Source organism: Fusarium tjaetaba (genome assembly GCF_013396195.1).
Source record: "Fusarium tjaetaba strain NRRL 66243 chromosome Unknown NRRL66243_c0000155, whole genome shotgun sequence".
In the NCBI taxonomy this organism is placed as follows: domain Eukaryota; kingdom Fungi; phylum Ascomycota; class Sordariomycetes; order Hypocreales; family Nectriaceae; genus Fusarium; species Fusarium tjaetaba.
Window position 1 is genome coordinate 106,596 of NW_023501351.1, and position 27,101 is coordinate 133,696.

A 27,101-nucleotide genomic window follows, 5' to 3' on the forward strand; every position below is an offset into this window, starting at 1 on the left:
GAATGGCGTTTCACACTTCCAGCATCTCCTTTATTTCATCAGCCACCTGCGTTGAGTAGGTTGCGACTTAATCACTCACTTTTTCCGGATCCCTTAAGCCCCATCAGGAGATCCTTTTTCCTTTTTGGCTACCACATCTTCAAAACGGAGCATTTATGGTTCTTTTCTTTCTTCCTATCTCGCTTACAAGGGCACCAACGACAGGGTGGCACCCCCTTTGGAATACGTTTACATCATGAGGTGGAATCTGTACATATGAGGAACGATGGAGTTATCTTGCCCTCTGTCTGGGATGATTCAAAGGGCAATTATTATTCGCCTGGTAATATTTGGGTTCAAGAGGAAGTGTAAAAAAGTTTATGTCCAAGTTGAATAGTGGGGGGAAATGGTGTGTCAGATGAGTTGTGTAAGGGGGGTTTGGTGTGGTCTTCTAGAAGTCACCGGTTGAACAATGTTGAAACGTGGATTTATAGAGGTATATAGCAAGCGAATTGATGAAATGTTATGTAACAGTACTTGTACGACTTGTCGTTCACGGGCGTGATGCAAGTGATGCCAGTTCTGAGCCTCACCATCTACATCTCCATACGGAGTACCTTGACTTTTTGTTTGAAACCTAGTGTATAACCATAGAACCGTACGTGTTTGAGTCGGCGTCGCAGAGAAGTAACCTGGGGCTGTATTGAGGCATTGGAGAAAAAACGCAAGGCTGTTCTAGAGATGAAAGTGAGCTTCCCAGTTGCTCAATGCTGGTTGACAGATCTGAGATACCTCAAGTGGCCAGCCTCTCAGTTCTGGTACGGGTGCTAGTTAACGTCTATTAAGCCAATATTAACCAGTCTATATGTCACTCTCTGGATGAGGATACAAAAAGACAGGCAAAACAATTCTGTGATTTTATGATCTGATGACAGTCTCTGAAACCAAGTTTTGCAGCAGCGTACAGCGGTACAATCTCTGGCTGCGTGAATGTTCTCTGGTACACCAATGTCCTTCGAAACCAACGGACAAACGCCTAAAGATAGAAACCTTCAAAGCAACAATATCGCAATAACAAAAATGCACATGACCAGTGCTATAACTCCAAGCCTTCCAAACTCCAGGCTTAAGGCAAGTAAATTAGGGAGAATGAAATGCCTCTACTCCACGAGAAAAGGCTTTTGCAAAATGTGAGACCAAGCATTTGCCTGTCTTCGAAGTAATCAGTGTCCCTTCAGGGACTCCAGGATGGCCAACTCCTTGCGTCGTTTCTTCTCTGCCCATACCCGGCTCGCAATTCTAGAGCGCTCCGCAGCCTGCTCGCGAGCAAGGCGTGTTGCTTCTTCACGTTCGCGTCTCTCACGCTCCCTGTCTTGTGTGAAGCTTGTGTTATCTCGCTGAAAAATCTCCTTCCCACGAAGCCTCAGTTGGTAAGCCTCTTCTGCAGTGAGTGTAGTTCGCTTTCCACCGCCGCTTCCTGTAGAAGTTGAGGTAGCCCGGCTAAGATCTTCTCGTGATGTAGCAGTGGAAAGGCGACCTCGACTCTGGGTAACCGGAGCCTCTGACAGGGTGGGTGGTCTTGGGCCCTGCATTGACATCCGCTTTGCTTTAGTTGAGGCTGATGTCTTAGTTACATCGTCTTGCGGGAGCTTGCCTTGTCGAGCAAGACTGGTAATCGTTTCTCGCGGAATGCTACCAGGCATTAAACTATGACGCACAGGCCTCGCCTTGAACTCCCGCTTCTTTTGTTCCTCTTCTTCTTGTGCCTTGAGCTTGGCCTCACGCTCTTCACGCTTACGGCGAGAGATCGCCTCCCCTGGAAGCTCGAAGTTCGGCTTCGTAAGTGGTTTACTAGACTTTGGTCTCGGAGGAGGCGCATAAGCTTTCTGAGCCTCAGCCTGTTGGGCTCGACGAGCCTCGCGCTGTTCCTTCAGGCGTCGAGAGACAGCCTCACCAGGAAGCTCAAATTTGGGGACAGTAGGAGGCTTCGTAGACTTGACAGGCGCTTTCAATGGTGCAGAGTGAGAGTTGGTCAGCTTTCCGCGTGCAGTCTGTGGTTTCAAATCCGGGGTGTTGTCGGCGTCGTCCTGCTTCTTGTCTCTAAATACCAGAGAGGTTGATCGTCGAAGAGGAAGCTGTGGTCGCTCGGTCTGTTTGATGCGAACTGTGGAGGACATGCCGATAACTGATGCCCTCTTTGAAACGGTCGGCTTCTTACTCGTGGAGGGTGGTTCGAGATGTTTATTGCTGGGCACAGGATTCTCAGGCACAGGAATGCGTTGTGGCTGGGTGAAAGCCTTGATAGCCTCGAGCTCATCCTCGAGTTTATCAAGTTCCTCGAAAGAGTCCTCGATTCGGGGCACCGAGAAGGATCCGGTCCTAGAGGAACCTGCGTAACTACTGCCTCTCTCACTAATCAAAGTAAGAGAAGGCGAAACAGGCTCTACCGTCTCGATGACCTCGGGAACCTTAAGTGGGACATTCTGGTGAAGCTCATATGCTGGAGGGGGAGGGAGTGCCATCTTGGCTTGAGAAGGATCAAATCCTAAAGCCATATACTCCTCAGCAATCAATGGTGTGGCTAGAAGGTTGAAGACGTCAGCTTTAGAATTGCCGGCGGGGCCCGGACGTCGTGACAGCAAAGTGCAGCCATGAACCGCGATCTCGACTTCGTGGTGATCGTTCTCACTGTCGTCGAAAGAGCCGTGGTCCTTGGTGGTACTCGCTGGCACTGGAAACGCCACGAGCCATTCAAACTGACCTGCTAGATGAGTCTCTAAGTTGTGTCCAATTTGAGGCTCTGCATCCAACAACGGGTGTGAATTGACAGTGGTTCCTTTGTAGGCTAGGTTAGCAGATTGTACAAATAGTGAAGGGAATTTGCAAGCTGTGAATCAGAGTCATGATGGAAGATGGAAGAAACGAACCTTGAGAGTGTAGCTTGTATGAAGTCAAAGCTGAAGGCCCACTGGGTGCAGTATCAAAGTCGCTGGATTCAATTGATTCTTCAGGAACCGCATCGAGGAGTTCGAAGCTGTCAGAATCAATGAGTGAGCGCCGTGGCCCTCGAGATGGGATCGTCTTTGCGGGCAGCTTGATAGGACCGGTCTTCAAGTACAATTGCTGGCTTTGGTTGTTCTCCCTTCGAGATGAGTTCCAAGCAAGACTCTTGTTATGAACTTGATCGGCTAAAAGCTCTTGAAGAATCCCTCGAGATGACGGAGAGGGAGAGGGGATCGAAGAAGGACGTGTATCAGAATTGGGCTCGATGAAATTAACATCCTGGTTGGCCTCGGGCCTTGGAGAGGCCAGGGTCTCGTTAGTGGCACGGTGGACTTGGGGTTGATGACCCATGATAGTAGTCATGGATGCGGATATGGATATGGAAGGCCTCTGAACAATGAGCCTCTTGGGACGGAGTTCTCGATGGAGCCGAGGGAGACCCCTAGGCTAACAGCGAGGCTAGAAAGCCAGGGCCAGGCTGTGAGAGGCTCTCGAGAGACAATGATTAGAGATTGGAGCGCCACCAGACGAGTCGTAGTTCAAATTCCAGAGAATATCAGCCAGGGACCTGAGCGCAATTTCACGAGGAGCAGGGATAATAGTATCAAAGCGACGGCCAACAGCGGGGCCTTGTCTGAGTGTGATAAACTGCAGAGGCCAATGTGATGTGATGTGATGGATGTGATCAAAAATTGATGAAACCGAAAAACGACCAAAATATCTAGCAATGGTGAATGGGGAGAGATGATGAGATGCTGCTGCTGCTGATGTTGATGATGGGGAGGGGAGGGGAAGAAAGCTTGTAAGTTAGGCAGCGTCAATAAAAACAAACAACAATAAGAGCCACGGCAACCGCAAACCTGCATATTGCCATCCTACAGCAGTCTTGTGCAGTTACAGGCTGTGCCTTCTATTTATTAACTTTATTAAGATATCAAATACCTTGAATCTCTTGACTCTTGTAAATCCAACCGCCAAACGCCATCTGAACTCTATCCATAACCTTCATAAATCAATTGTCGAGTCATGTCCATCATTTCACAATCTCAACGGCTTTTGTCTCCACGAACTCAAAGTCGCTCTCATTGGTCGACTTATAAGATGACTGCCCCAGAGCGGGAGTCCCACTGTGCAGCTCATACGTACATAAGTTCCAGGTGGGTTATAATAATCACTTCAGCTCCAGATGTGTCTAAATAGAATCATCATCTCGGTACTGCGTCTAGCCTATTGAACAGTTAAATATAGGCAAACCCGCTGATTAGGAGAGTCAACATCTAAACTTTATCAAGTCTTTGGATTGGAATCTTGGAGTTCATACCAAGCCTCCCGCGTTCTGGCCCATTATTCTCTTGATTCTTGGGCCTTTATCTCGGTGCCTGGGATCGAGTTAATGAGATCCACTTCTGCTGCATATGCAGTTCCAAATCACAATCACAAGAAATATCCACAGTTATACTATCATGGACATGATGGTTGTTGTGAAAGTTTTACTTGAGGCGAGTAAACTCGCAATGGATACGTAATTGTTCCTTTGATTTCGACCAGAAAGTCCAGAGGAAGTTTGAGGAATTAGCCATGGAAGACGACATAAAGCATATAGCCACATATATCGTCGCCCCATACCAACAAGAACTCTATCGACTAATTACTAAGCCTCTAAAGACCTGGTGGAGGATTCATAACGAAACACACTCCAATTCCTCGTTCAACCTGTGATAACTCCACCAGATCTTCCTCGGATCGAAACAACTTCTGTTGTCTCTTTTCAGCTGACATGGGATCTGTGAACCAACGTTGACAGGTGAATACTTTCCCCCTCTTCATGGACTACCCCAGGTTCCCCCAGCATCCTGGTGTCTTTGGCATGGAAACTTATCACCAAAGATGGAAGATCTAGGTGTAGTCTGAAAACAAGCCTGATTTCTGGGGTGCCAATCTTCGTGCTGAACACTCATTCACCCGGGAGCCCTCTCCTAGACATGAATTCAGCCGTTTCATAGGCACTAGGAGGCAGTCGAGGCTTCGTCTTATCATTGGGTTGTGATCGCAGTATACTGTGCTGAGATAGTTGGGAACTGCAAGTGATTGCTGCTGCCTGGCTCAAGGATGCTAGTATCTAGAATCAACCTCGTGGAGATGGCAAGGAATATGCGGTGTCTGTCAGATAGATGTTGCCTAGTATATCGCCATGGAGGCGCCCATGAAGCACAAGGCACTCTACAGACTGCCGGGAAATATGTCGGCTTTCGTGATTTTGGACCATGATCGAGACTGTTCATGACTCTTCTTCCTCGGCTGCGGCTTCTGCAGCTTCTGCCTGGGCTTGCAGAGCTGGTGCATGCTCTGTTGGAATTCGTACTAGAGTTTGAGGTAGGGGCCCTGTTGAATCTTCCGATGCGTTTGTAGGATGGGCTGCCGTCTTGGCTAATTTAGCTATCGGAAAGTCAGACAAGATCAACAGTCATAACCTTTTGAGGACATACAAGAAGCCATATTGATGGCACGTAGCACATTATGCCAGTTTCCAACAACGGCTGCAATTGCTACTGAGAGTCAGTCTAAGCACTGAACAACTTCACATAGGAGCTTTACCTTCTGTTCCATCGGACAGAGTCGAGAGTTTCTGTTCCAAAGCTTCCATTTGTGTTGCGACCGCTGCGCTGAGCTCTCGAAGCTCTTTGAGGTTTTCGAGTTCGGCCTTTTTCTCCTCGATTCGCGCTAACAATGCTGGTGACTGTCCACTTGAGGATGCAGACGCGCTCGGGGCGCGCATATGCGAGGAAATCGGTCGCGTTGGATATGACATGGTCGTATTTATGGCGTGTCACCAAACTTGGATTAATTCGCGACGTCTTTAGCAGTAAACTCGAACACTGCGTTTCCGTCCAACGACGGTGGGGTTCAACGTGGGGAGTTTCGTCACTGGGGCAACCAGTAACCAAGCGCTATGACAAAAACAGTTACGACAGTAAATAGATGCAACCAAAAATTCCCTTTTTCAGACCGACACCCAACAACACTCTGTGACTTGTGCGAGAGCATATCAGCAACGTCTCCTACTAACTCCACAGGAAGCCTCTTCTCGCATTGTCACGATCCATCGCATTATGAGCTATGGCTAGACTGAACGAACCCCCCGTGTCTACGGACAGTCTCGAAACGCGTATGTTCCAATATCTCGAACTCCTATGAGCAACATGACGGGGGCTGACCATGTCTTGTGATCTAGTTCGAAAGAAACTCTTACGCCAGAACCGCGATCTTGCAAAATCAAACAACATACGTGCCCTCCGTATCCGAGAACTCGAGAATGACTGCGCCTGTATGCTATCAGAGAACCTGGAGCTCAGAGGTCGTATCATAGAGCTAGAGAAAGAGCTCGAAGATAACGACACTCGACGGATTGCTGATCATGCACTTGCTATCAAGGCAAAGCTTGAGTCCCAGCTCACTGAATGGGGTACCCTTCTTGCTGGTCTTGGTCTTGAGCCGCCTATGAAGCGACACTCTCCACGACCGAGAAAGTCAACAAAGCCTAGGGTGAGCTTCAGCTCAGCTCGGCCTAGTCCTTCACAGCGACGCCTTAGAGATATGGCCCGTGAAATTGAGGAACTGGGACATATTTCAGAAACCAAGTCCTACCCGAGACAGTCCATGAAGTGAGTCATTCGATCAATATAAACAACAAGTTCTCTAACAAGATACAGCCAAGAACAAATCCTAGCACTTCGGTCAGAGGCCGACAACGATGACATGGCCGACACATCTCAGTCACCAGAAATTGGACCTCCTCCCGTCTCCCATTTCATCGAGGAGGAAGAGGAGCCTGTCAAGGTTGACTCACCCACACGCTCTCGCCCTTCACCGACACCTACACCTACACAAGCGCCCATACAAGAAAGTCCCACAAGGAAAATCGCACCACCCGAAAAGCTCACATCACCTCAGACCACCAAGACCTTACCGAGATCACCTTCACCCGAAAAGAAGCAACAAGCGAATGCCACTAAACCTAAGGAAACGGAGCCAATCAAGACTAAGCCCTTAGCAACGAGATCAATCGAGAACAATGTACGGGAAATTGTTGACGAAACCCCAGTATCTCAACCCCAGCCAGTCAAGGTTGGATCAAAGCGAAAGCTCGCCGCTCGAGATGATATGGTTACGAGCAGATCTCAGAGGGTGAACAACGAAAATGAGCCTCCACGAAACACTATTGACAAGCCCTCAATCCGTGAGAAGGCTGGAGGCCGAACATTGAAAGAACTTAGCAATATGAGAAAGGACGCTCGTGAAAAGGCGAGTGCGACAGGCACGAGGAAACCCCTTGCAGCCAAGAGCACTAACGATGATTTGACGTCACCAAAGAAGATTTCCAAGCCAGTTGTGACTGATCAAGTCGCTGCAGCCAAAGCGGATCTCATGAGATCAAAGGCTTCCCAAGAGCGGCCTAAGTCCAGATCCAAGACCTTGGCTCCCATCACCATCGAAACTGCACTCGAGCCTCCTGCAGCCCCTGAAGTTGTGGAGGTCACATGCGGACTCACAACACCTTTCACAGACCCAGCGCTTCTCTCCCCGAACTCGCCAGATACTGCAGCATCCCAGGAACCTGGACGAGGAGGAACACCTCCACCTGGCGACGTGAATGCGAGCAGAGAACCAGCGAGGCCCAGCCGACGAAATAGGACCGCAGTCAGCTATGCAGAGCCTAACCTCAGAGACAAGATGCGGCGACCCACCAAGGAGATGCTTGATGCTGTTGCTGGAGAAGGCAAATATGTTCGGAGGTCTAGTGTAGCTGAGCAAGCCCCAGATACAACCCGGACGAAGCGTGAGAGCAGTGCTGAAGAGTCATGGAAGAATCTGCTAAATGCCAACGCCACCAACACTGAGAACGAGCCTGGCAGCATTCCCGCTAGCCCCCTGGCGGGTAAAGGATCATCTCCAGAGGTCCTTAAGCCTATAACCATGCGTGGCGGAAGACGTACCTCTATGATGATTCAAGACATTGTTGCCGGCAGCGAAACCTCACACGAAGATGGAGAAGTCAAGGAGGAGACGGCTTCTGACACTACTGGTGTCAGTGAAGTTGATGTTTATGAATTCACACCCTCATCACCACAAAATGACGAAGAAGCTTCTGCCGACATTAAGAAGAAGGTCACTACCCGTCGGCCATCGCGGCGTGTCTCCTCAGCAGTTCACACCGAGGATGGCGTTGGAGCTAGGGAGCGAGCCTCATCTAGGCGAAGGAGTATGATGCTGTAATGATGCATATTGCAATAGCGGGAGTTCGGTAGAGCATTTGGGCGTTCTTGTCATTTGTTGTTCTTGTTTATTCAAAAGGAGTATGTTGCTTGTCGGCGCTGATACTGCTTCGCTGGATCATACAGACTGGTCACATGCCCGAGATACCTCTACAAAGCGATGGATAATGGTGTTTATTTTTGTCAATATTTGTATTTACAGTTTTAATGTCTTTATTGGACACACACAAGACCCAATTGGTCAACATTCGGCAGTTCGGCTTGCCAATTGATGCTTTGTTGGATATCAAAGTCCCATCTCGTGGTCTTCCAGAGTGTGACTGGGTATAAATTCTGCTGCTGATCTTGAATACGTCGCTGAATGTAAACTCCCCCTATCTATATGAATTTCATGATGACCCTCCCGCCGAAGGCTCAACTGGTTTTGTGTATGTAACCTTCTCAACCGCCACGTTCTCATTGCCCTTGTCGTCCTTTCGTAATTGGTAGACGTATAGGGTGAGTGAAATGCCCTGGACCTAGGGTAGTCAGTAAACAAATTCAAATATAGACAGACAGTCTGTAAAGCACATACATCCATCAAACAGAAGCTTGGTGTTGGCTCTTCGCTTTCTAGTCCTGATCCCTCTATAAATGCGCCAGTCGCACTTCCGGGATTTACAAAGAACTTGTCCATATACTCGAAGGCATCAAAGCGGTGAGTGCCACCCCAGCACAGAACATCCACATCCAATTTGTTCGCCTCAGCCAGAAGAAGGTCGGGCTCATTAGAGACAAGTGTGAAGCCCTCCAGGAATCCAATACGAAGGCTCCCGTGGGTGACAACCTGCGTCAATGGCAGGGAAGTGGCCTCGACGTCATAGCGGCCTTTCACGATCTTCAGATCGGGGGAGACGGATCGCAAGTACTCGTACGTGTGCTTATCGGTCAAGTTTCCGAGGCAAAGCGTCTGGCTGATCTTTCCGGGAGAGAGGAGCTTCTTGAACTACAGATACAGAGACGCTGTTAGCGATGCGCGCGACCTTGGAAGCACCGCGCGTACCTTGGCGGGAATGTCGAGCGCCCGATCCGGGATATGGAGGTCTCCTATGACAAGAATGAGGAAGGCCATGATGTTTCTCTCAAGGCGGAAGAGAAATCGAGGCTACAGACGTATTCGCGATTGAGTAACGAGAGGCGCGAGCTGCTAACACCTTACCCAAGGTCAGCTCCGAGGGGCACAGCTACAGCCCAGTACGTAGGCGCTCGGATACAGCGGTAAGCTGACGCCACATCCTCATAACGAGGAGGATGACAGATGTGGCTTAGCTTCTTCCGCCGAGAAAGTCCACATCAAATCCTTATCGGTTCAGCGGGGTGCGATAAGCAAGTAAAAATTTGGGAATTTTTGGCTGGGGTCTCTTTTCACCGAACGATTAATCCAGTTGGTGGTTGCGCATTGAATTGCTCAGAATCAAGATGGCGACCCCTTCTCTGGCTGAAAAGCTGGACAAGATCAAGTCCCCTGGACTTCAGAGTCAGAAGAGGGTATGTTTCACTTTACTTTGTCATCTCCAGCGTCTTCAATCTTGAGTCGCACACTGACAACTTTTGCTTGTAGACTGTCGTTGTACTTCAGGCCGTCGAGTCGACTCTCAAGGAACAGAACACGGCCCCTACGCCAACAGGATACTTTGCCGCTCTTCTCGCCCTTCTTCAGCAGGCGAACAGCAATGACACCGTGAATCCAGAATTGGCGACTCCCGTCGTCTACCTTCTCGACGTCGTTACGCCTTATGCCCCACAACCTCTCCTCCGATCCAAGTTTACACAGATTCTTACTCTTCTCGCCCCCGTACTTTTGTTGCAGGATGCCGAAGCCCCGTTGTTGCGATCGTCCATAGGATGTCTCGAATCTCTTCTTCTGGCCCAGGATGCTGCTTCTTGGGAGCTTTCTGTCTCCCAAATCGGTCCTCGACGAGCTGTTGCTGGACTCTTGAACATGTCTGTTGACCACCGACCAAAGGTGCGAAAGAGGTCGCAAGACGCTCTGAAGGCCGTTCTTCGAAACCCGCCTCCGAGCCCCTCCCTGGATCACCCTGCTGCCGACATGTGCGCCCAGACTGCTACCAAGAACCTCGAGGATCTCGCCGGCAAGATTGCGCAGGCGCGCAAGGGAAAGAAGGCCGATATTAGCCATGACCCTGCTATGATCCACGCTCTTCAACTGGTCAAGACTGTTGCGGCTGCCAGTGGTGGCTGGCCCAGCAAGAAGATCGAGTCTCTGTGCGAACTCCTCTTGGGCATCGCAAAGAGCGGAAACGAGTACATGACCATGGCGTCTTTCGAAATTTTTGAGATGATCTTCGAGGGCATGACAGATGAGGTCTCATCAGCCAAGCTCCCACGACTTATGGAAATTATCTCCGAATTGCGACCAGCTGCCAACGACACCCAGCTTGTTCCCCCGTGGCTCGCCATTCTGTCCCGAGGATACGATGTTTCCGCCCAGGTCGAGCCTGAGGAGACCTTCCAGAACCTCCCTCAACTGTTCGATATGGTCGCCCAGTTCCTCGAGGCTCCCTCCGAGAATATTCGAATTTCCGCCTCAGAATGTCTAGTGTCTTTCATGGCCAACTGTATCCCTCAAAATGTTATCCTTGAGCCTTCAATTTTCGACGAGAAGGTTCTCGAGAAGCTGGCCAAGTCAGCAGAGTCTCTTTTGACTGTCCAGTTCCAGGCTGCCTGGCTCCAGACCTTCAACGTTTTGGGAGCCATGTTCGACACTTTGAGATGGAGGTCTTATCCTATCATGATGAACGTCACCAAGACTATTGGTGAGATCCGAGAGAATGGTTCGTTCCGCAACAAGAAGGAGGCCGACGAGGTTATCGGAAAAGCTATTCGAGCAATGGGCCCTGAAGCTGTTCTCTCAATTCTCCCTCTCAACCTCGCAAAGCCAGCAAAGGGCCAGCCAGGCCGTGCTTGGATGTTCCCTATTCTACGAGATTACACTAGCAACACAAATCTAGCTCACTTTAAGAGTGAGATGGTTCCCCTCAGTGAGGTCATGTTTCAAAGGGTTCTGGATCATGGCCAGGCTGAGAAGACAATGGAGGTCAAGATTTACGAAACAGTTGTCCAGCAGATCTGGTCTACTCTTCCCGGCTACTGCGATCTTCCTCTGGATCTTACCGAGGCTTTCGACCAGGGCTTCGCCGAGGTCTTGGCTAACCTCCTGTACAAGCAAGTTGAGCTGCGACTGGATGTTTGCAGGGCGCTCAAGACTCTGATCGAGTCCAACCAAGCTATTGCCAATATTGAGGACCAGGAGGAGGATCTCGTTCTCCAGAGCCGAGTCAGCCGCGCTGATGCCAAGAAGAACCTCGAGTACCTTTCCAACTTTGCAGGCAACATGCTCGCAGTTCTCTTCAACGTCTACACGCAAACTCTTCCTCAAAGCCGAGGTCCTATTCTTCAGACCATCAACACCTTCCTTAGCATCACACCCAACGCTGAGTTGATGGAGACCTTTGACCGAGTCAGCACTATGCTCGCCACTGAGTTAGAGAAGGAGAAGCCAGCAGACAAGAAGAAAGAGAACCAGAAGTCTAAGGATCACATGCCTTCAACAGCCCAGACATTGATGGATCTCGTCATCACAATGTCTGTTTATCTTCCCAGGGAAAGCTTCGCCGCTCTTTTCAAGATTGCCGAAGTCATCATCAACAAGGATGAGGAGCCTCAACTTCAGAAGAAGGCATACAAGCTCATCCCTCGTCTAGCGGACTCTGAGATCGGAAAGGCTGCTCTTCAGGAGAGAAGTGCTGAGCTCCAGCAACTTATCGTCTCTAGTACCGAGAAGGTCTCAGCTCCTGCTCGACGAGAGCGCCTTGCTGCCATTATCGCCCTCCTACCTTTCATTCCCGACACCTCCCTTCACTTCATTCCTGCTGTGCTCAGTGAAGTTGTCATCTCCTGCAAGGAGAACAATGAGCGTGCTCGTGAGACAGCTTATGAGCTCCTGGTTCGCATGGGACACCGCATGGTCCAGGCTAATGGAACACCCATCGACAACAGCAAGGTTCCTCATATGCCCGACGATGCCCCCGCTGGAACCGCTAATATCGAGGAGTTCTTCACTATGGTCAGCGCTGGTTTGGCTGGCAGCACACCTCACATGATTTCAGCTTCTATTACGGCCATCAGCCGACTTCTATATGAGTTCCGAAGCGAATTGAGCGACGCTACTTTATCTGACTTGGTCCAGACCATGGATCTTTTCCTTACTTCCAATAACAGAGAGATCGTCAAGAGCTGCTTGGGTTTCGTCAAGGTCTGCGTTATTGGCCTCCCTGTCGAGCTCATGCTTCCTCGTCTCTCGACTCTCGTGCCCAACCTCATTGTCTGGAGTCATGAGCACAAGGGTCACTTCAAGGCCAAGGTCAAGCATATTCTGGAGCGCATGGTCCGTCGCTTTGGTTATGACAATATTCACAAGAACACCCCTGATGACGACAAGAAATTGATCGTCAACATCCGCAAGACCAAGGAGCGTTCCAAGAAGAAGAAGGATGCTGCCAAGGGTGAGAATGGCGGCGACGATAGTGACGACGACGAGGCTCAGCCCAAGCGCCAGTTCGAGAACGAATACGACCAGGCCCTTTACAGCAGTGACTCTGATGACGATGAGGGTGAATCCGATGATGAGGCTCCTAGGCAAAGGAAGAAGGCCCACAAGGGTGGCAAGACATATATTGTTGAAGACGACGACGAACCTCTCGATCTGCTCGACAAGAAGGCCTTGGCCAACATTTCTTCTACTAAGCCTGTTAAGATGCGCAAACCCACACGCACCAAGGCCAAGGTTGACCTCGATGGCAAGCTCATCCTCGGCAAGGACAGTGACGATGAGGGTGCCATGGACGTCGACGAGCCCAACCCTGAGGCCTCAGGCGTTGGTGCCTACGTTGCCGCTCTCAAGGGCAAGGATGTCGCCAAGCGCGGTCGCGGAGGCAAGCTCAAGTTCTCCAACCGTCGCAGCAAGGAAGACGATGACGAGGACTTCGAGATGGATGACAACGATGTTGCGGCAGTCAAGAGCAGGATCAGCCCTGGACGGGATAGGGGTAGCCGTGGAAGCTTCCGCGGTAGAGGAGCCGGGCGTGGTGGAAAGAGTGGAAGAGGAGGTATCGCTGCAGGACGAAAGGGACTTGGTGTTGAGAAGAGACACGGAGTGTCTGGCGTGGGAAAGCCTAGGAGAGGACGCAACTAGATGCCATAGTTATACCCATTCGATGCGTCATGAGGTTTCGGCATTCGTTTTATTTTTCAAGTTCGAGTTTAGATCACGGGTTGTTTTAGGGTAAAATAAAAGCCAAGCAATCATGAAGTCCATTCGGACATGGTTCATCTTCGTACTATATAAAATAAAAGGCCTGCGTCGTCCAAACGTCTAACACTTGAAATACTAGTTCTTGTAGTAGTCAAGTCTTTCCTCCGAATCGGGGTATCATCAGATCATGCCATCGTCCAAAGTTCATTCCATCACCATCGCTTTTGCCGGACTGCACTATCAACAATGTAACCTCCAACGCCTGTTGCCATGCTCAACGCGCCCAAATACTTTACGCACATGCATTATCATGAGCAAAACAAACAGTATCTGCAATTCTCCAAATCATCTTGCAGCATTACTCAAGCACAATTACATCCTCCATTCGACGCGGGTGTAGAGGCCGAGGTCGTCCGTCTCCTTCAACAACGGGCTCTTCTCGGTAGTATCGATGCACTGGCTCTCGATGTTGAAAAGGATCGGGTACTCTTTCTTCGTAACGTCTATATCGTGTTAGTGTCTTTCTGATTTGACGAGCCACGCTCTGCTTACACCTCGCGGTACGGTTCGTAACCTGGAGCCAATGGCTCATTTATGACCGGACGAGGCTCTGGGCCAGGTGGAATATAACGGACTGGACGAGGGTCTCGCTCAAAGTAACTTCTAATATCACCTCGAGCTCCTGAAGACACAGGGGTATGAGCTGGTCCGGCTCGGTTGTCCGTTACGATAGGGCGATGTCGATCTTCCAGAGACACGCGATTAATGGGGACCATCTCAATGTCTGTGTTGGTTCTGTTGCCTGGTACTAGCCGGGAGTTCTCCTGCCAAGGGCCCGCCTGTTGCTCCCTTGCAACTCTATATGGCTCCGCAGCAAGTCTAAAGCCAGGCCCTGCTTCATCACGAGATGATGATGGCAAGTCTCCAGTTGGATGAACTGGGACTCGTTCATAGAACCCACCACGATCTTCCATGACAACTGGGGTATCACGAATTCCCGGTCTTTGTGGCTCGTCATATGGCCGACGACTTACTAAAATCCTCGCTGGGTTGTTCTGTGTTCCGCGCGATCTTGTATCATAACGATGTGAAGGACCCAAAGAAGCCGGAGGAGCAGGTAATCCATGAGATCTGGTATTATAGTGATGCGCAGGGGCATCGAACATGTGACCACGGGGTGGTGAGGGATCGTGACCAGAGATTTGGTAGGGCCTATCTCCATGAACCAACGGTTCACCCATTACAGGTCGTGATATTTCCATGGGCTCGCCTCTTGTAACAGGGCCTCGCAATGGAGAAGATATGATAACTGGATGCTGCATACTGGTGGTCATAGGGGGCTCATTTCTGAAGCCTTGTCCCCGAGGGGGTACTGCACGCACAAAAGACGGTTTCATAGTATCAGGAGACGCTGGCTCAATGGACTGCACCAACATGTCCTGTAGTCGATCGGCCACTCTCGACACAGGCGGATGAGTGCTAGGTGGCGCGTCATAAAATGGTGACTTTACCTTGCGGGCAACTTGTGGCCCTGAACTTATAAAATGGCCATTTGCGGGATATTGAGGTTTCCCAACATAACCGTTCTCATAAGGTGCAGGTCCCGCACCTCCAGAAACAATTCTGAGCTGGGATGGAGCAGGCAATTCATCGCTCAAGGGAACCAGAGCCGCAGGCGGCGGCGGACCACGGGTATACTGAGGGGAGGGCCCTTGGGGAGATTGGGGAGCTGGCTCTTGTACATTGCGGCTTCTGTCAATGGCGTCTTGCCATGCAGCTTGGTACCGTTTGAATCCGCGCTGTCCTTTCTTCTCTGCGGAAGTCTTACGTTTTCTTTTCTTCACCTTTCCTTTTGGCTTGGGCGTGGCGGGTGTTCGTGAGCCCTGGTTAAGTCTGGGAGATTGTAGGTGGCCGGCACCAGGCTGGCCAGAGATATTCGGTACAGGCCTACTGGGAACGGGATTCGTAGACTGATACACCACCTCTTCGATTGATGAGTCAGACTCGTTGCCAGACTCCTCACCTTCTGAGTCAGAAATTACGACGACTTCCCTCAATATCTCATCCAGCTGGTCCCGACCGCTCTCCTCATCTCCTCGCCACTTGACGAGGGTGTCTAAACAAAGGGCCTCGACAACTTTGCGAGCGTTCTGCCATGTGGTCTCCCTCAGCAGAGTGTCATATCTCGTGTGAGTATGGCGAATGTGAGCGAGGACTGCAAGTTGAACCCTCCGGGCGAGTGTTATATCTTCCGAAAGGCCTACTTTTTCCTTGTTGTTTTTGTTCGTTGGATCCTATAATAATAAATACCTTGTCTGTACGAAGGTGTCAGGGAGGAGAACAAACCCGTCTAAAAGCATGTTCAATGATCATCCGTCGATCGGTGTTTGGGATTCTGGGAAACAGATCGCGTAAGGCAGCGTCAACTTGTGCATCGTATTCCTCTTGAGATTCGGGGATGGGCTCGGGAATACCGCTAGGGGCTGCAAGCATGTTCTCCATGACATGACCTAGACCGGCGCGGGCTTCCTCGACGATTGTTTCTCTAACATGATGTCCAATGCGATGGACTTGGTGAGCCAAGATATTTGAGCCGGATGCTTCTTTTGCGTTCTTCATGAGGCAAGGTTAGTAATGGACGGCCCAGACCAATACATCTGTGTTTTGCATACCGATACGATAAATATCATGGCATTTTTTTCTCGGGACAGTTCTTTGCATGCTTGAGTTAGTTCAGGGTTGCCGGCAGGGACAAACTCGAAACCAGGAGGGGGTGTTTTTTTTGTAGTGATCTATACATGGTGGTGAGTGTTGTGATGACCTCGTTGCGCAACAGTCGCATTATACCTGGAATTCAAGCTTCTTTTTCTTGTCCTTGTTTTCAACAAACTCGAAGTACGAGTGATGTTTGGTTGTCTTTGGAAGAGCTGGTTTGGCAACAAAGCCAGGGGGAACAGGTGCTGTATGATCATACTGAGATCTTTGTGCACGCCTATGCCTCTCCTTTGGGCCACCTGCCACAGCCGCGGGCAGGTTTCGTTTTTCTCTCCCCATTTTGTACGGCTGTGGTCAGCTTACCATAGTGGCGAGTGATAGAGTTTCAGTTGATATGTTCCGACGAGGGAACTGAAATAGCAACTTGATAGGACCTTCTGAGGCCTAGTAGAACGCGATATGTTTGCAGAGGACGATGCTCTTTGCAGTACCTGTTTGCAAGTGCAAGCTTGGATGGTAGCCGTATCTTCAAAGTTGGAGAACACAAGCAAAAAGAATAGGCTGTCGCGATGCGATGCTGCGCAATACTCTGCTATGCTATGCAATGCGATGCAACAACGGAATGTGACGGCCGAAACTGTTTCAATCTTTCACGAGTTGCAACAAGGCACAGATAGATAGACAGACACGGTATATACAAACCGATAAGCGCGTTCCAGTTCGACACTTTGGCCGGGCGAGGAATATGTCAGACACGACTGTTCAGGCGCGAGTGCAGTTGGGCGCGCACGGTTGTAGGACGTAAGGCTCCAACGACGTTCTCCAAATGCATGCAGATGCAGGCGAATGGGGCCATTGATGGATGGCCTCAAGAGGCTGAAACTAGAGGCAGGTTGTAGCCAATCACGTGCTGGCAAATTTCATGGTCACGTGTTAAGAACACGTGATTAAGCATGTGACCTTGAATCGTCTTGATCTCGAATTCATCGAGGCGCAAGCGACATTCACATGGAGCTATTTTTATTACAGTAAGGACAATTTTGAAGCCTCATCGCCTCTTGCCTTATCACGGTCTTGGCAGAGGCTATGTGCTTGCGGTTCGGAACTGAAGTCGCTAACGATCTAGCTTCTGGAAAAGTTCAGACCTAGGCGATACCGAGACCAGCATACCAAAGTGGCTAATAATTTGCATGGGCTGTGCTCTTTAAACCATGCGAAATTTTATCAATGCTGAAATGGCCAGGATCGTCAAGATTAAGCTCCCATCACCGCCGGCAGTTGTATTAGATCTGAGAAAAGCGAAAGCGATGTCTTGGCACAAGGTTGAATCAAGAACTTCAGATCAGAAATTAGATCAGAAATTGTAGATGGCTGAGCTTTCAATGAATAAGCCCAAAAGGGGTAAATTCTCGAGGCCGTAACGTGAACCAGATGTTTCAAGCCTGGTACCGATAATCAGTCGATCGACCATAATTCGAGACTCCCGCCACGGCAGAAACCCCTAGCCAAAGCTTGTTCGAGGCTTCCGGTATGTGGGATGAAGTGACGGAACCACAGTCGACGAAAGGAGAACCGTCGTTTTGTGAAACAAGTCTCGGTTGATGCATAGCAAAGCGTGTTTGATGAAACTCATAATAACGGCAAACGCCGTATCCTCTTGTGTCATTGTCCATCATCGTCAGGGGCAGTGGAGAAGATAATCAGGGCGGCAGTTGAGCCAGCGCCAGGGCGACCACAAACTGGGAAGTTCTATTTTTGTCGAGACTGTCGATCGGGTTGTCTTGTCACGGGAATCCAACACTCATTGGCTGGGGAGTGGCGAAAAAAACAAACCAGGTTTGAGGCTTGGATGTCAACACAGATCCGTCCCGTACGGATACTAGCAGCACTGTAAACGCCGAAGATTGCTCGGTGCCTTCAACATCTAGAGCCTGGCAACGGCATAACGGCGTTATTAACACCCGATGTCATTCTTTGTGGCACGACGGAGACCACCAGAGAAGATGAGTGGTTCAAATCATCGCAAGAACGACGATCATTGAGCTTACTTGGGAAGCCAAGACTCCAACTCTCTGATGACACAGCCTCATGGGTGCCCGCTGATGTTACTGTGTGGGTTTACACGATTATAGCAGCGTGGCACAGTAGAAGACAGTGAGCAAACAGGAATAAAGAGCGAGCAGTGAGAGATGGAGCAGCCAGCAGCGTAGTTAGAGCAGAAGAGGAAAAGTGAACGGTGGGATGGACTCGGGGACTCTTCAGGCTTCTGAAATGGACTGTGCTTGCGGTGGTGGGATTTTGGGATATGAAGGCGGTGGCAGTGCAGTCGATAGATGATATTGATGGTGATGGTCATCCCCGCAGTGTCTTTACGGTAAGGCAAGACCTTGGCTGTTCATTTCTTATTGAAATGAGCAAAGAATCGAGGGAAATGAATCAGATCAGCGAATCCTCCCTGATGATCTGAGTTGGCAACGCATCGCTTGAGGAAAAGTAGCTGCATATAGCTATACTTGAGCATCGTAATAGTGGACTCTGGAAGCAGGAGACAAGCTTTGGAAAGCATACCAGCCAGTGTAAGGGCACAATTCCATTGTTTTGTACAGCCACGCTCGGGTCGGACGGAAGACAAGTTTCAGTATCCGCCAACGCTGATCAGTGAATTGGCTGGTATTTGTTGTTTACCTGCACTCCAGTCTGCAGAGTTCACACATCAATGGTCCGAGGCTTCTTGTAGCAAGTTTGCTGACGAGCATTCCAGCCATGATAACCGATAGCGATGGGCTGCCGCTTTGCCGTCCGGTTGGAGCAGCCGCCGGATTTAACGGTGACGAAGAGATTGATCTTCCCTTATCACAAAACTATTGGGCGGAGGAATTGTTTAGCCGTGCTTTTTGTCTGCATCAAGCTTGATAACCTCAAACAGGAGGGGACGTTGGTATTCAGACGCAGGCAGAAGAATAATCAACCTGAGGCTTGACCAGATTGAGCCCAGGCCACGAAGCCTCACAGGATGAGAGACGTAAGCTCGTAGATGCATCTGCAGGTGAAGTCGACGATGGACCAGAAATGCATACGAAAAAGCGCAGCCAAAGACGAGCCATGAGACTCTGAGGAGCCAAAAAGACCAGCGCCATGCCTCCATCATGGGCTCTTTGGCACCAAGCCTGTCCCAAAGGGGCAGTTGAGCGTCGTCATCCTCAGGCCGCAGACGTCTCTGGTCGTTCGTTTCGCTCTTTTGTTGGAGCTAGACTCTCGCAAAGGCTCGCAAAGACTCGCACCTTGTTCGCTCCGCACCCCTCGGAGGGCGAAACAGGGATACGCTCGCTGCTGTTTCTGAGAGGCTCGGTCGTCAGAGGCTCATCTTGATTGGCCTCTAGAGTTACGGCGCTGCCTCGATGAGTTATCCACCTCCTTGGCCCTTGGCTTCCACCCTTGGCTTGCACAACCCAAGAAAAGAGCTGACGCGTCCTCACTCCTCTCCCTCACTAGTCGGATTCCCGGCCGCCGATCCATCCCTGCTCCCTGGTCAGCCCTGACAACGGCCGGCGTTACCTGACAGAGAGACCTGGATCTAGCGGCTCATAGCGCTCGAATGGAATCAATTCAGGGGCCGAGTCCCTGAAGTTGGGGGCCTTGAGCATGTTTATAGTGGATTACCAAAGTGGGCTTCAGTGGCTTTCACCAGTCTCTTCCTCCCTGACACGCCGGGGATCTTGTTGTCGGACCCGGCGGGTACGTACCGCCGACCAAGGCACCCACCCCATTCATAGAACACGGTCCCTCCCCAGTTCCCGATTTTCTGCCTGGTTCCATCTTTCCCCTTCTCAACTTCCAAACAATCGCTTCTGTTACAGAACTTCCGTCTCTCAACAACTACTACTTTTCAATCATCTTCTAAACAAGACAACACAACAGACTTGAATCTATCGCGACAATACTCGAGTCTTTCACTGATCATCACTTGGGCGACGAATTCAATCTCTCACTCATCACCAAAGACTACATCCTCCGGTATCGCCGAACTGATTCCAACAATATGTCGGGTCCTGGCCAGAATACCGTCGACATCGACGCTCTCCTCGATCTTACCGAGTACGATAACTTCCAATCTCCTGCTACTTCAGTATCACCATCAGGAACATCAAAGGCTACCTTCGCCAGCCCTATCTCAGCCGCTGTCGCTGCTCCCGCCACCACAACTGCCCAGAGTCTGAGCGGTCCCAGTCACAACTATGACATGTACAGACAGCAGACTGGCTTTGTGCCCGGTGCCATCGCCAACACAATGGCCGTTAACCAGACCAACAACACTGGCTACCAAGACTTCCGCAACATCGACTACCTAACCACCTTCAGCCCCGAGGCTGATCTGTTTGATTTCAACACATCTCCTTCGCAGGCTACTTTGGGTGCGTCGGATATGGATATGGATTTCGAGTCGCAGACCGAGACACAACAGTTTTTCACTGTCGACCCTAGCAGCATTGAGCAAGAGAACGCTGGTCTTCCTTCACCACCCGTTTTGCCTACACAGAACAATGGCCGTCTCTGGCCTGGCGCTCACTCCCAAGCCGCTCTTGCCAAGGCTCAGCAACAACAGCGACAACAGCAGCAGATCATTCAGCAACAACAACAGGCTCAGCGCCATGCATCGCAGCCCAAGTCTCGTGGCAAGGCCCCTCAGCCTACCGACCCCATTGTTGAGCAGAAGATTACTCAGCTCCTGAACTCTATGCGAGCCAAGCCCTCAATGCCCGAGAGTCAGGCTACCAGCCCCATGGCCAACCTCCCCCGATCCAAGAAGGACGAAGAGGAGATGGATGAGGATGAGCGCCTCCTGGCTAGTGAGGAGGGCAAGAAGCTCAGCAGCAAGGAGCGACGACAGCTTCGCAACAAGGTGTCCGCTCGTGCTTTCCGTTCCCGCAGAAAGGGTAAGTTTGCTCCGCCACAAATAATTGAAACAGTTTGCTAATAATGTCTCAGAATACATCACTCAGCTTGAGACTGAGATTGCCAACAAGGTCAGCGAGAACGGTGACCTCCGTGCTCAGAACCGTGCTCTCGTTGACGAGAACAAGCGTCTGACTGACCTCACCCGCATGCTGCTCTCTTCGCCTTCTTTCTCCAACTTCTTGGACAACCTCAGCAGCAACCCTACCGCTGTTCAGCAGACTCCTCAACTCAAGGTCGAGCCTCAACCCGAGCAGCGACAGGTGCCCAAGGACATCAACCCCTACAATGCTCAGCAGTCTTCTCAGCACCAGATTGGCATGGCCATGATCCCTGAGCAGAACATGGACTTCTCCATGCTCACTCTTGATGGTTCTTTCAACTTCCAGCCTCAAGTCTTTGTTGTCGACACTCCTGAGCTTCCTGATGCTATTGACGCTTCTGTTCTTTCTGGCAAGACCTCCAACTTCGCTGAGCCCATCTTCGACTCTGAGGAGGAGAAGCTTGAGGTGCCCGCCATTGAGCGTCCTGTTGAGAAGCCCGAGGTTTCTGAGCCTGTTGACGCCGCCCCTATCGACCTTGAGTTTGAATCTGACCCTGAATTCGCCCTGTTCCACACTGAGACCGCTACCACCACCACCGAGCAACCCAAGGAGTTTGACTCTGAGGGTCTATCGCATGTTGACATCTTTGGCGGTGTTGAGTCCGAAAAGGTGCTTGCCCGTCTTGAACTTGTCGATGCCGGTGAGGAAGAGTGTATCGCTGCTTTGGCTATGGCTCGCGTGCAACGTATCAGCGCCAGCTGTGACGCCGTTACATCAAGGTTAGAACTTCTTACCATGGACATGTAAAGAGTGGTTTAATGGACAGTGGGGAATGGGAAAAGGACATGCACTAAGCGCTTCATTACTTTCTTATTTGTAACTTTGGGATTCCCAGCGGATTGGGATGGGATAAGGCGTTACTGGCACAAAGGATGAATCGCCCATGCGAGGTGTTATCGCATTATCTATTTTGTTTTTATCTCCTACTTGGAACGATTGATGACACAGGAAAGTTGTGTATAGTTAGATAGAAAGGCCTACCGCCGCTCGATATCACAAATTAAACATTGAAGGCCAACATGATCTGTGCTATTTCTACGTGATGTACTCTGTACTATGCCTTGCATACCATCTTGCGTCTCTAACGTGACATTAGCGCTGACCCTACTACTGCTTGCAAAGACTGCCTGCATGGATCTCCGCAAAGGGAACCATGATGAGTGGCTGTGTTGCAGGTTAGTAACCGTTCGTTGGTTCTGTTAAGTACCGTATCATTCCGTTTCTAGTTCAGTGATAATTGCAATGTCCCTTAAGTCTACATCTCCAGTTCGACTAATGAGTCGACGTGCTTTTCGAAAAAGAGCTCATACTAGTGATTTGACGATCTACAAAGAAACTAATTCTACGCCGCCAGTTGAAGTTTCGCGAAAGCGATCTAAAAGAACTGGGCCTCCAAGTTTCGGTCTGCATAACATTTCTCACCATCAACGTTCAACATCTCATTCTAGGACTCTTCTCAAAGTCAAGTCTCATCGCTCGACTGTGTCTTTACTACCATCCATGGCCGATGCTGCCCAGCCTTCAATACCGACAGCTCCAGAGTCATATGTCTATACACCATTCATAGATAACTTTACAATCCGCATTCTCACTCTTGAGCCTGGTACGGGCAATGACCCATTAGTCGGTCATCTCGGCTTTGAGAATCTTGATCTAAGCCCAGAATATGAAGCCATCTCATATTGCTGGGGAACAGGTGGTCGATCCTCTGAGATTATATGCGATGGGAAACCGCTGCCATTAACGGAGAGCATTGAGGGCGCTCTACGCCGTATGAGACATGCAACTACCCAGCGACGCTTGTGGGCGGATCAAGTCTGCATCAATCAGGACGATATTGCTGAACGAAGTCAACAAGTCAGTCTGATGAACGCTATTTACAAGGGAGCGAAGCATGTGTTGGTATGGCTTGGAGAAGACAAGGTAGGGCATGGGAAGGCGGCTACGGAGATGGTTCACTACCTTCATGGAGTGTTTAATGATGAGGAACTGCATAATGAATTCAAAAGAGCTCATTCAGAAGATTTGTTGAGCCAAGATAGAAAGCCTTGGGTGCCGTTCTCGAATCTATCGAGGCTACCATGGGTGAGTCTATGGTAGACACTGGAGAGCCTTATACTAACGAGAATAGTTTAATCGTATATGGATTGTTCAGGAAATAGGAACAGCAGCACCTGCGACTCTCTACTGGGGCGATGCAGAGATTGACTGGGAGATCCTGTCATCAGTTGCAGGCATCCTGAATACGACTTATCACTTCCTACGCTCACGATTCGCTGTCTTCACACCTAACATCCGTTACTTGTATCAACGCTTCGTTGAGCCAGAGGAGGCATACGATGTAAACCATAACCGCGCAGCCTTCATATACGAACTTCACCGCGCAAGGCATCTATTGTCAAAAGACCCCCGAGACCATGTCTACGCTTTTCTTGGCCACTTCTCCATCCATACTGGCAGTTCGAGCCTTGCAGAGTTGGTGGCGGATTATAGCAGATCGATAGAAGATATCTATTATGACGTTGCGGTCAGAGAACTCTCTGGGTGCGAATCACTTCTGCTTTTGTCTGCTTGCCATGCTATACCAGTTACTTACAAGAAGCGAATCATGGAGAGGGGGGATTTACCAACTTGGGTTCCAGACTGGCGTGTTGTGCCTCTCCATCTCATGGGTACACCCGTGACTCCTCATAGAGCATCGGGGGAATATCGACCTCAATTATGCATCAACGAAGAGACAAGAGCTCTCCATATCTACGGCGTTCGCTTAGATCGTATCCGTCGACCATCGTGGATCTTCTGGAACAACGCTTTCCACTTCCGTCGCAACAACCCCTTTCGCCTCCCTATCGAAGCCCTATGGCGAGATATCTGTGGTAGAAACCAACCCTTCAACCTACGACAACGTTATCGAAACGGCGACACAGCATTCTTCGCCCTTGTGCAAACACTTACAAACGCATGCATCGGAGCAGATCGCTCTCGGCCATATGAGAGCATTCCCAAGGAAGAGTGGCTCGCCAACGGTGCAGCGTATCTTGTCCGCGCACTGGATAGACCTGGTGCTGTTTCATCAGAGATACAAGAGCTTGCGCAGACGGGAGATGGGTTCAAGTGGAGCCATGAAGCAACGCTTGTTACGCGGTATCGAGGTTTTGCGATAACTTTTGGGGGTTGGTTTGTTGTTGGGCCGGATATTATGCAAGCAGGGGATGTGGTTGTTGTGTTGTATGGAGGTAGAACACCCTTTTTGCTAAGGAGAAAGGATGATGAGACGTGGATACTTGTTGGGGAGTGCTATGTACATGGGATGATGAATGGGGAGATTTTTGACCTTGATGGGGTTGAAGAGGAGGAGTTTGTTATTGTGTGAGGCGTGTGGGATATAGATACCCCTTGGATAAACATCCATACTGTCATTTTACTAAACCAAGATGTCTGGATATCACTATTTCAACAAAAATCGTGATATTGTTCTTGACATCCAACCATTCACTTGTCATGCAATGTCCAACCTCAGTCTATGGTCAAGTGATAGTCTCAGTTCAGTGAATTTGAACTACCAGTTATATAGTAACAGTCCTTTCAGTTGATGCCACATATGGCCAATGATCAATATTTCCAAACGAGTGTCTACGAAAATTCCCCAATACCAACGCCTGTAAAATCCATCCCAGTAGGTATCAATAGCTCGAACGATTGTAAGAATCAAAGGGTATAACCATGCATGCAAGTTCCTCCATATAGTTCCCTATTCACGCACCCATACTTACTCAAACACTCTCGCGAGCCTTCACGGGTGCCGCATTCATAACGCTGATGTCGTCGTCGCTGTCATCCAACGATCGTCTCTGAGGAGGAGAACCTATATCCTTGGTCACGATTCCAGAAGTCTGAGGAGGTATTTCGCTTGGACTTCGAAGTTCCCAGCTACCGACGCGCTCATGGTGAATGCCTTGCTTTGTCACCACCACATCCGCATCACCATCTTTCTTTTCTGGCCCCTTGAAGCCTCCTGTGGTACCTCCTACAGCAGCGGCGCCGAGTGTTGAGTCTTCAGGACCCTTGCGACGTAGCCGAAGACCGCCACAGACACACAGGCAAAGGAGTAGAACACCCAGAACAGCGATCGCAATAATTGCGCCGATAACCCCTGCGATGACTGGCCCAATGGAAGAGTCATCTCCCCAGTTGGAGCTATCCGAGTCGATGGTGATGCACCAAGGAGCAGGTGTCGGGCTACAAACGTCGCACCACTGGTTAGGCGATATTCCAAGGTTGTTCATAGTCTGTATGAAACTCGAGTATGCGATGCCATCAGGACCAGACTTGAAGATGGGCTGGTTCTGGAAAGACTCGTCCGGGTCTGCTGAAGCACGGTAGGACATTCTCACACGAAGACTGTCCGTGGCTGGTTGGCGATCAGGATCATCTGGGTCTTCACCAAAAAGCTCAAAGACCAATGCTGCGCCAGGCTTGGGAAGCGTTGACCAAGGCGCTTGAAACATGTTGTCTTGTGTGACAAGACCTGAGAGTTGAGTGAAGCTCACGATGGGATCGAGAGAGCCAAACATGAGTGTGAGTTTGTTGTAGCTGCTTCCCCAGCGAATGTTGCTCTTAAACTGCGATGCGACTTTGTACGCCATGGTTCGGCCAGCGACAGAGTAGAGAGAACCAAGTTCGCTGTCGTCGTCTGAACCGCGGTAGCTGTTTTGTGCGCGCTCCATGGACAAGGCATAAGTGTTCAGGAAAGACAGCGTTGAGTTTGCGTTGTTGAGACCCTCGTGAACTGTCTCATTGTGTCGATACTGATAATCGACAAATTCCCAGAGCTGGTAGGCGTTCCAGAGATTGGCATAGTCGATGTCAATTGTGCCATCAAATGGAGCAGTAGAGAAGAGGTTTTGATAGAAAGGCAGAGTTGAATCATAGAGCTCATCGAGACCGGTTTCCTGCGTTAGGTTTGTGGTGATTTCTGTCTGCCATGCTGAACACCTATAAGTGCCTTGTATTCTGTATTGTGTTAGTTAATGTAGGTAGGGAGAGGCCAATAAGCATACGCTGTTGACTCTGGGTCGTAGTAACCAGGAGCTCGAATACTGGGGTATTGATATCCGTCTAAGGGATATTCAGTTTTGTTATCGCTAGAAGCCAAGTTCACGGCAATCTCTTCGCCTCCAGTGCTGTTATCAAAGGCATTCGGTGATGGCGGGTAGAAACCCTGCATAAAGGCCAAAGCACCAGTCGATACCCATTCATCTGTCTGGGTAATAATGTCAATGTCGTCGTTGTCAATCACATCAGGTTTGAGATTCTGGAGATAAGCAATTTGAATGCTCTGATAGTCGGAGTTGTTCACACCGTCTGGGATATATCGAGCACGGAACGCAGTGCCTTGTCGCAGCATCTGCTGAGCTCCCTCAGGTGTCAAGACGGTGCGAAGATTGGCTATTGCGGGCGTCCTTTCGCCATGGTTGATGAATGCGACGGCAGCCCAGACCTTTTCTCCAGTGCCGGCGGATTGTGCAATAACGCCATGGACGAGAGGTAAAGCTGCGAAGAGCTTGAACATAATCATATTGAAGGCTGCGTCTTATACGACAATACAGTGGAGGGTTCAACTATGAGTAGAGAATCAAAGTGAAGCTCTTACTTCACCACGAAGAGGTGAGAGGCAATTGAAAGAGAAGAGAGGCAAAGACCCAAGCTCGGCTCAAAAGAGGTGTGAGGGCCATAGATAGGTAGGTAGGTAGCTTATGG

General features: G+C 50.0%; 8 protein-coding genes across 8 annotated transcripts; 3 read left to right on the top strand and 5 right to left on the bottom strand.

Moving 5' to 3' along the window:
- Positions 1-1,202: 1,202 nt before the first annotated feature.
- Positions 1,203-3,333, bottom strand: FTJAE_7680 (uncharacterized protein; the record flags this gene model as incomplete). Its single annotated transcript, XM_037354421.1, has 2 exons — positions 1,203-2,740; positions 2,907-3,333. 2 exons carry the CDS (start codon positions 3,331-3,333, stop codon positions 1,203-1,205), a joined length of 1,965 nt encoding a protein of 654 aa, XP_037205268.1.
- A 1,927-nt stretch (positions 3,334-5,260) lies between these two features.
- On the bottom strand, positions 5,261-5,791 carry FTJAE_7681 (DASH complex subunit DAD2; the record flags this gene model as incomplete). The annotated part of the gene is made up of 3 exons (XM_037354422.1): positions 5,261-5,418; positions 5,469-5,528; positions 5,578-5,791. The coding sequence occupies 3 exons, from the start codon at positions 5,789-5,791 to the stop codon at positions 5,261-5,263; spliced, it is 432 nt and encodes a 143-aa protein (XP_037205269.1).
- Positions 5,792-6,198: 407 nt separating this feature from the next.
- FTJAE_7682 (Shugoshin) lies at positions 6,199-8,256 on the top strand (the record flags this gene model as incomplete). Its single annotated transcript, XM_037354423.1, has 2 exons — positions 6,199-6,644; positions 6,693-8,256. The coding sequence occupies 2 exons, from the start codon at positions 6,199-6,201 to the stop codon at positions 8,254-8,256; spliced, it is 2,010 nt and encodes a 669-aa protein (XP_037205270.1).
- Positions 8,257-8,644: 388 nt separating this feature from the next.
- Positions 8,645-9,366, bottom strand: FTJAE_7683 (VPS29-like protein; the record flags this gene model as incomplete). Its single annotated transcript, XM_037354424.1, has 3 exons — positions 8,645-8,773; positions 8,830-9,240; positions 9,298-9,366. 3 exons carry the CDS (start codon positions 9,364-9,366, stop codon positions 8,645-8,647), a joined length of 609 nt encoding a protein of 202 aa, XP_037205271.1.
- A 347-nt stretch (positions 9,367-9,713) lies between these two features.
- On the top strand, positions 9,714-13,509 carry FTJAE_7684 (ribosomal RNA-processing 12; the record flags this gene model as incomplete). The annotated part of the gene is made up of 2 exons (XM_037354425.1): positions 9,714-9,782; positions 9,856-13,509. 2 exons carry the CDS (start codon positions 9,714-9,716, stop codon positions 13,507-13,509), a joined length of 3,723 nt encoding a protein of 1,240 aa, XP_037205272.1.
- A 418-nt stretch (positions 13,510-13,927) lies between these two features.
- Positions 13,928-16,623, bottom strand: FTJAE_7685 (uncharacterized protein; the record flags this gene model as incomplete). The annotated part of the gene is made up of 5 exons (XM_037354426.1): positions 13,928-14,072; positions 14,122-15,863; positions 15,916-16,182; positions 16,242-16,361; positions 16,417-16,623. The coding sequence occupies 5 exons, from the start codon at positions 16,621-16,623 to the stop codon at positions 13,928-13,930; spliced, it is 2,481 nt and encodes an 826-aa protein (XP_037205273.1).
- A 3,700-nt stretch (positions 16,624-20,323) lies between these two features.
- On the top strand, positions 20,324-24,714 carry FTJAE_7686 (heterokaryon incompatibility het-6; the record flags this gene model as incomplete). Its single annotated transcript, XM_037354427.1, has 5 exons — positions 20,324-21,218; positions 21,271-22,060; positions 22,464-22,516; positions 22,909-23,426; positions 23,473-24,714. The coding sequence occupies 5 exons, from the start codon at positions 20,324-20,326 to the stop codon at positions 24,712-24,714; spliced, it is 3,498 nt and encodes a 1,165-aa protein (XP_037205274.1).
- Positions 24,715-25,114: 400 nt separating this feature from the next.
- FTJAE_7687 (uncharacterized protein) lies at positions 25,115-26,919 on the bottom strand (the record flags this gene model as incomplete). The annotated part of the gene is made up of 2 exons (XM_037354428.1): positions 25,115-26,354; positions 26,402-26,919. The coding sequence occupies 2 exons, from the start codon at positions 26,917-26,919 to the stop codon at positions 25,115-25,117; spliced, it is 1,758 nt and encodes a 585-aa protein (XP_037205275.1).
- Between the last annotated feature and the right edge of the window lie 182 nt (positions 26,920-27,101).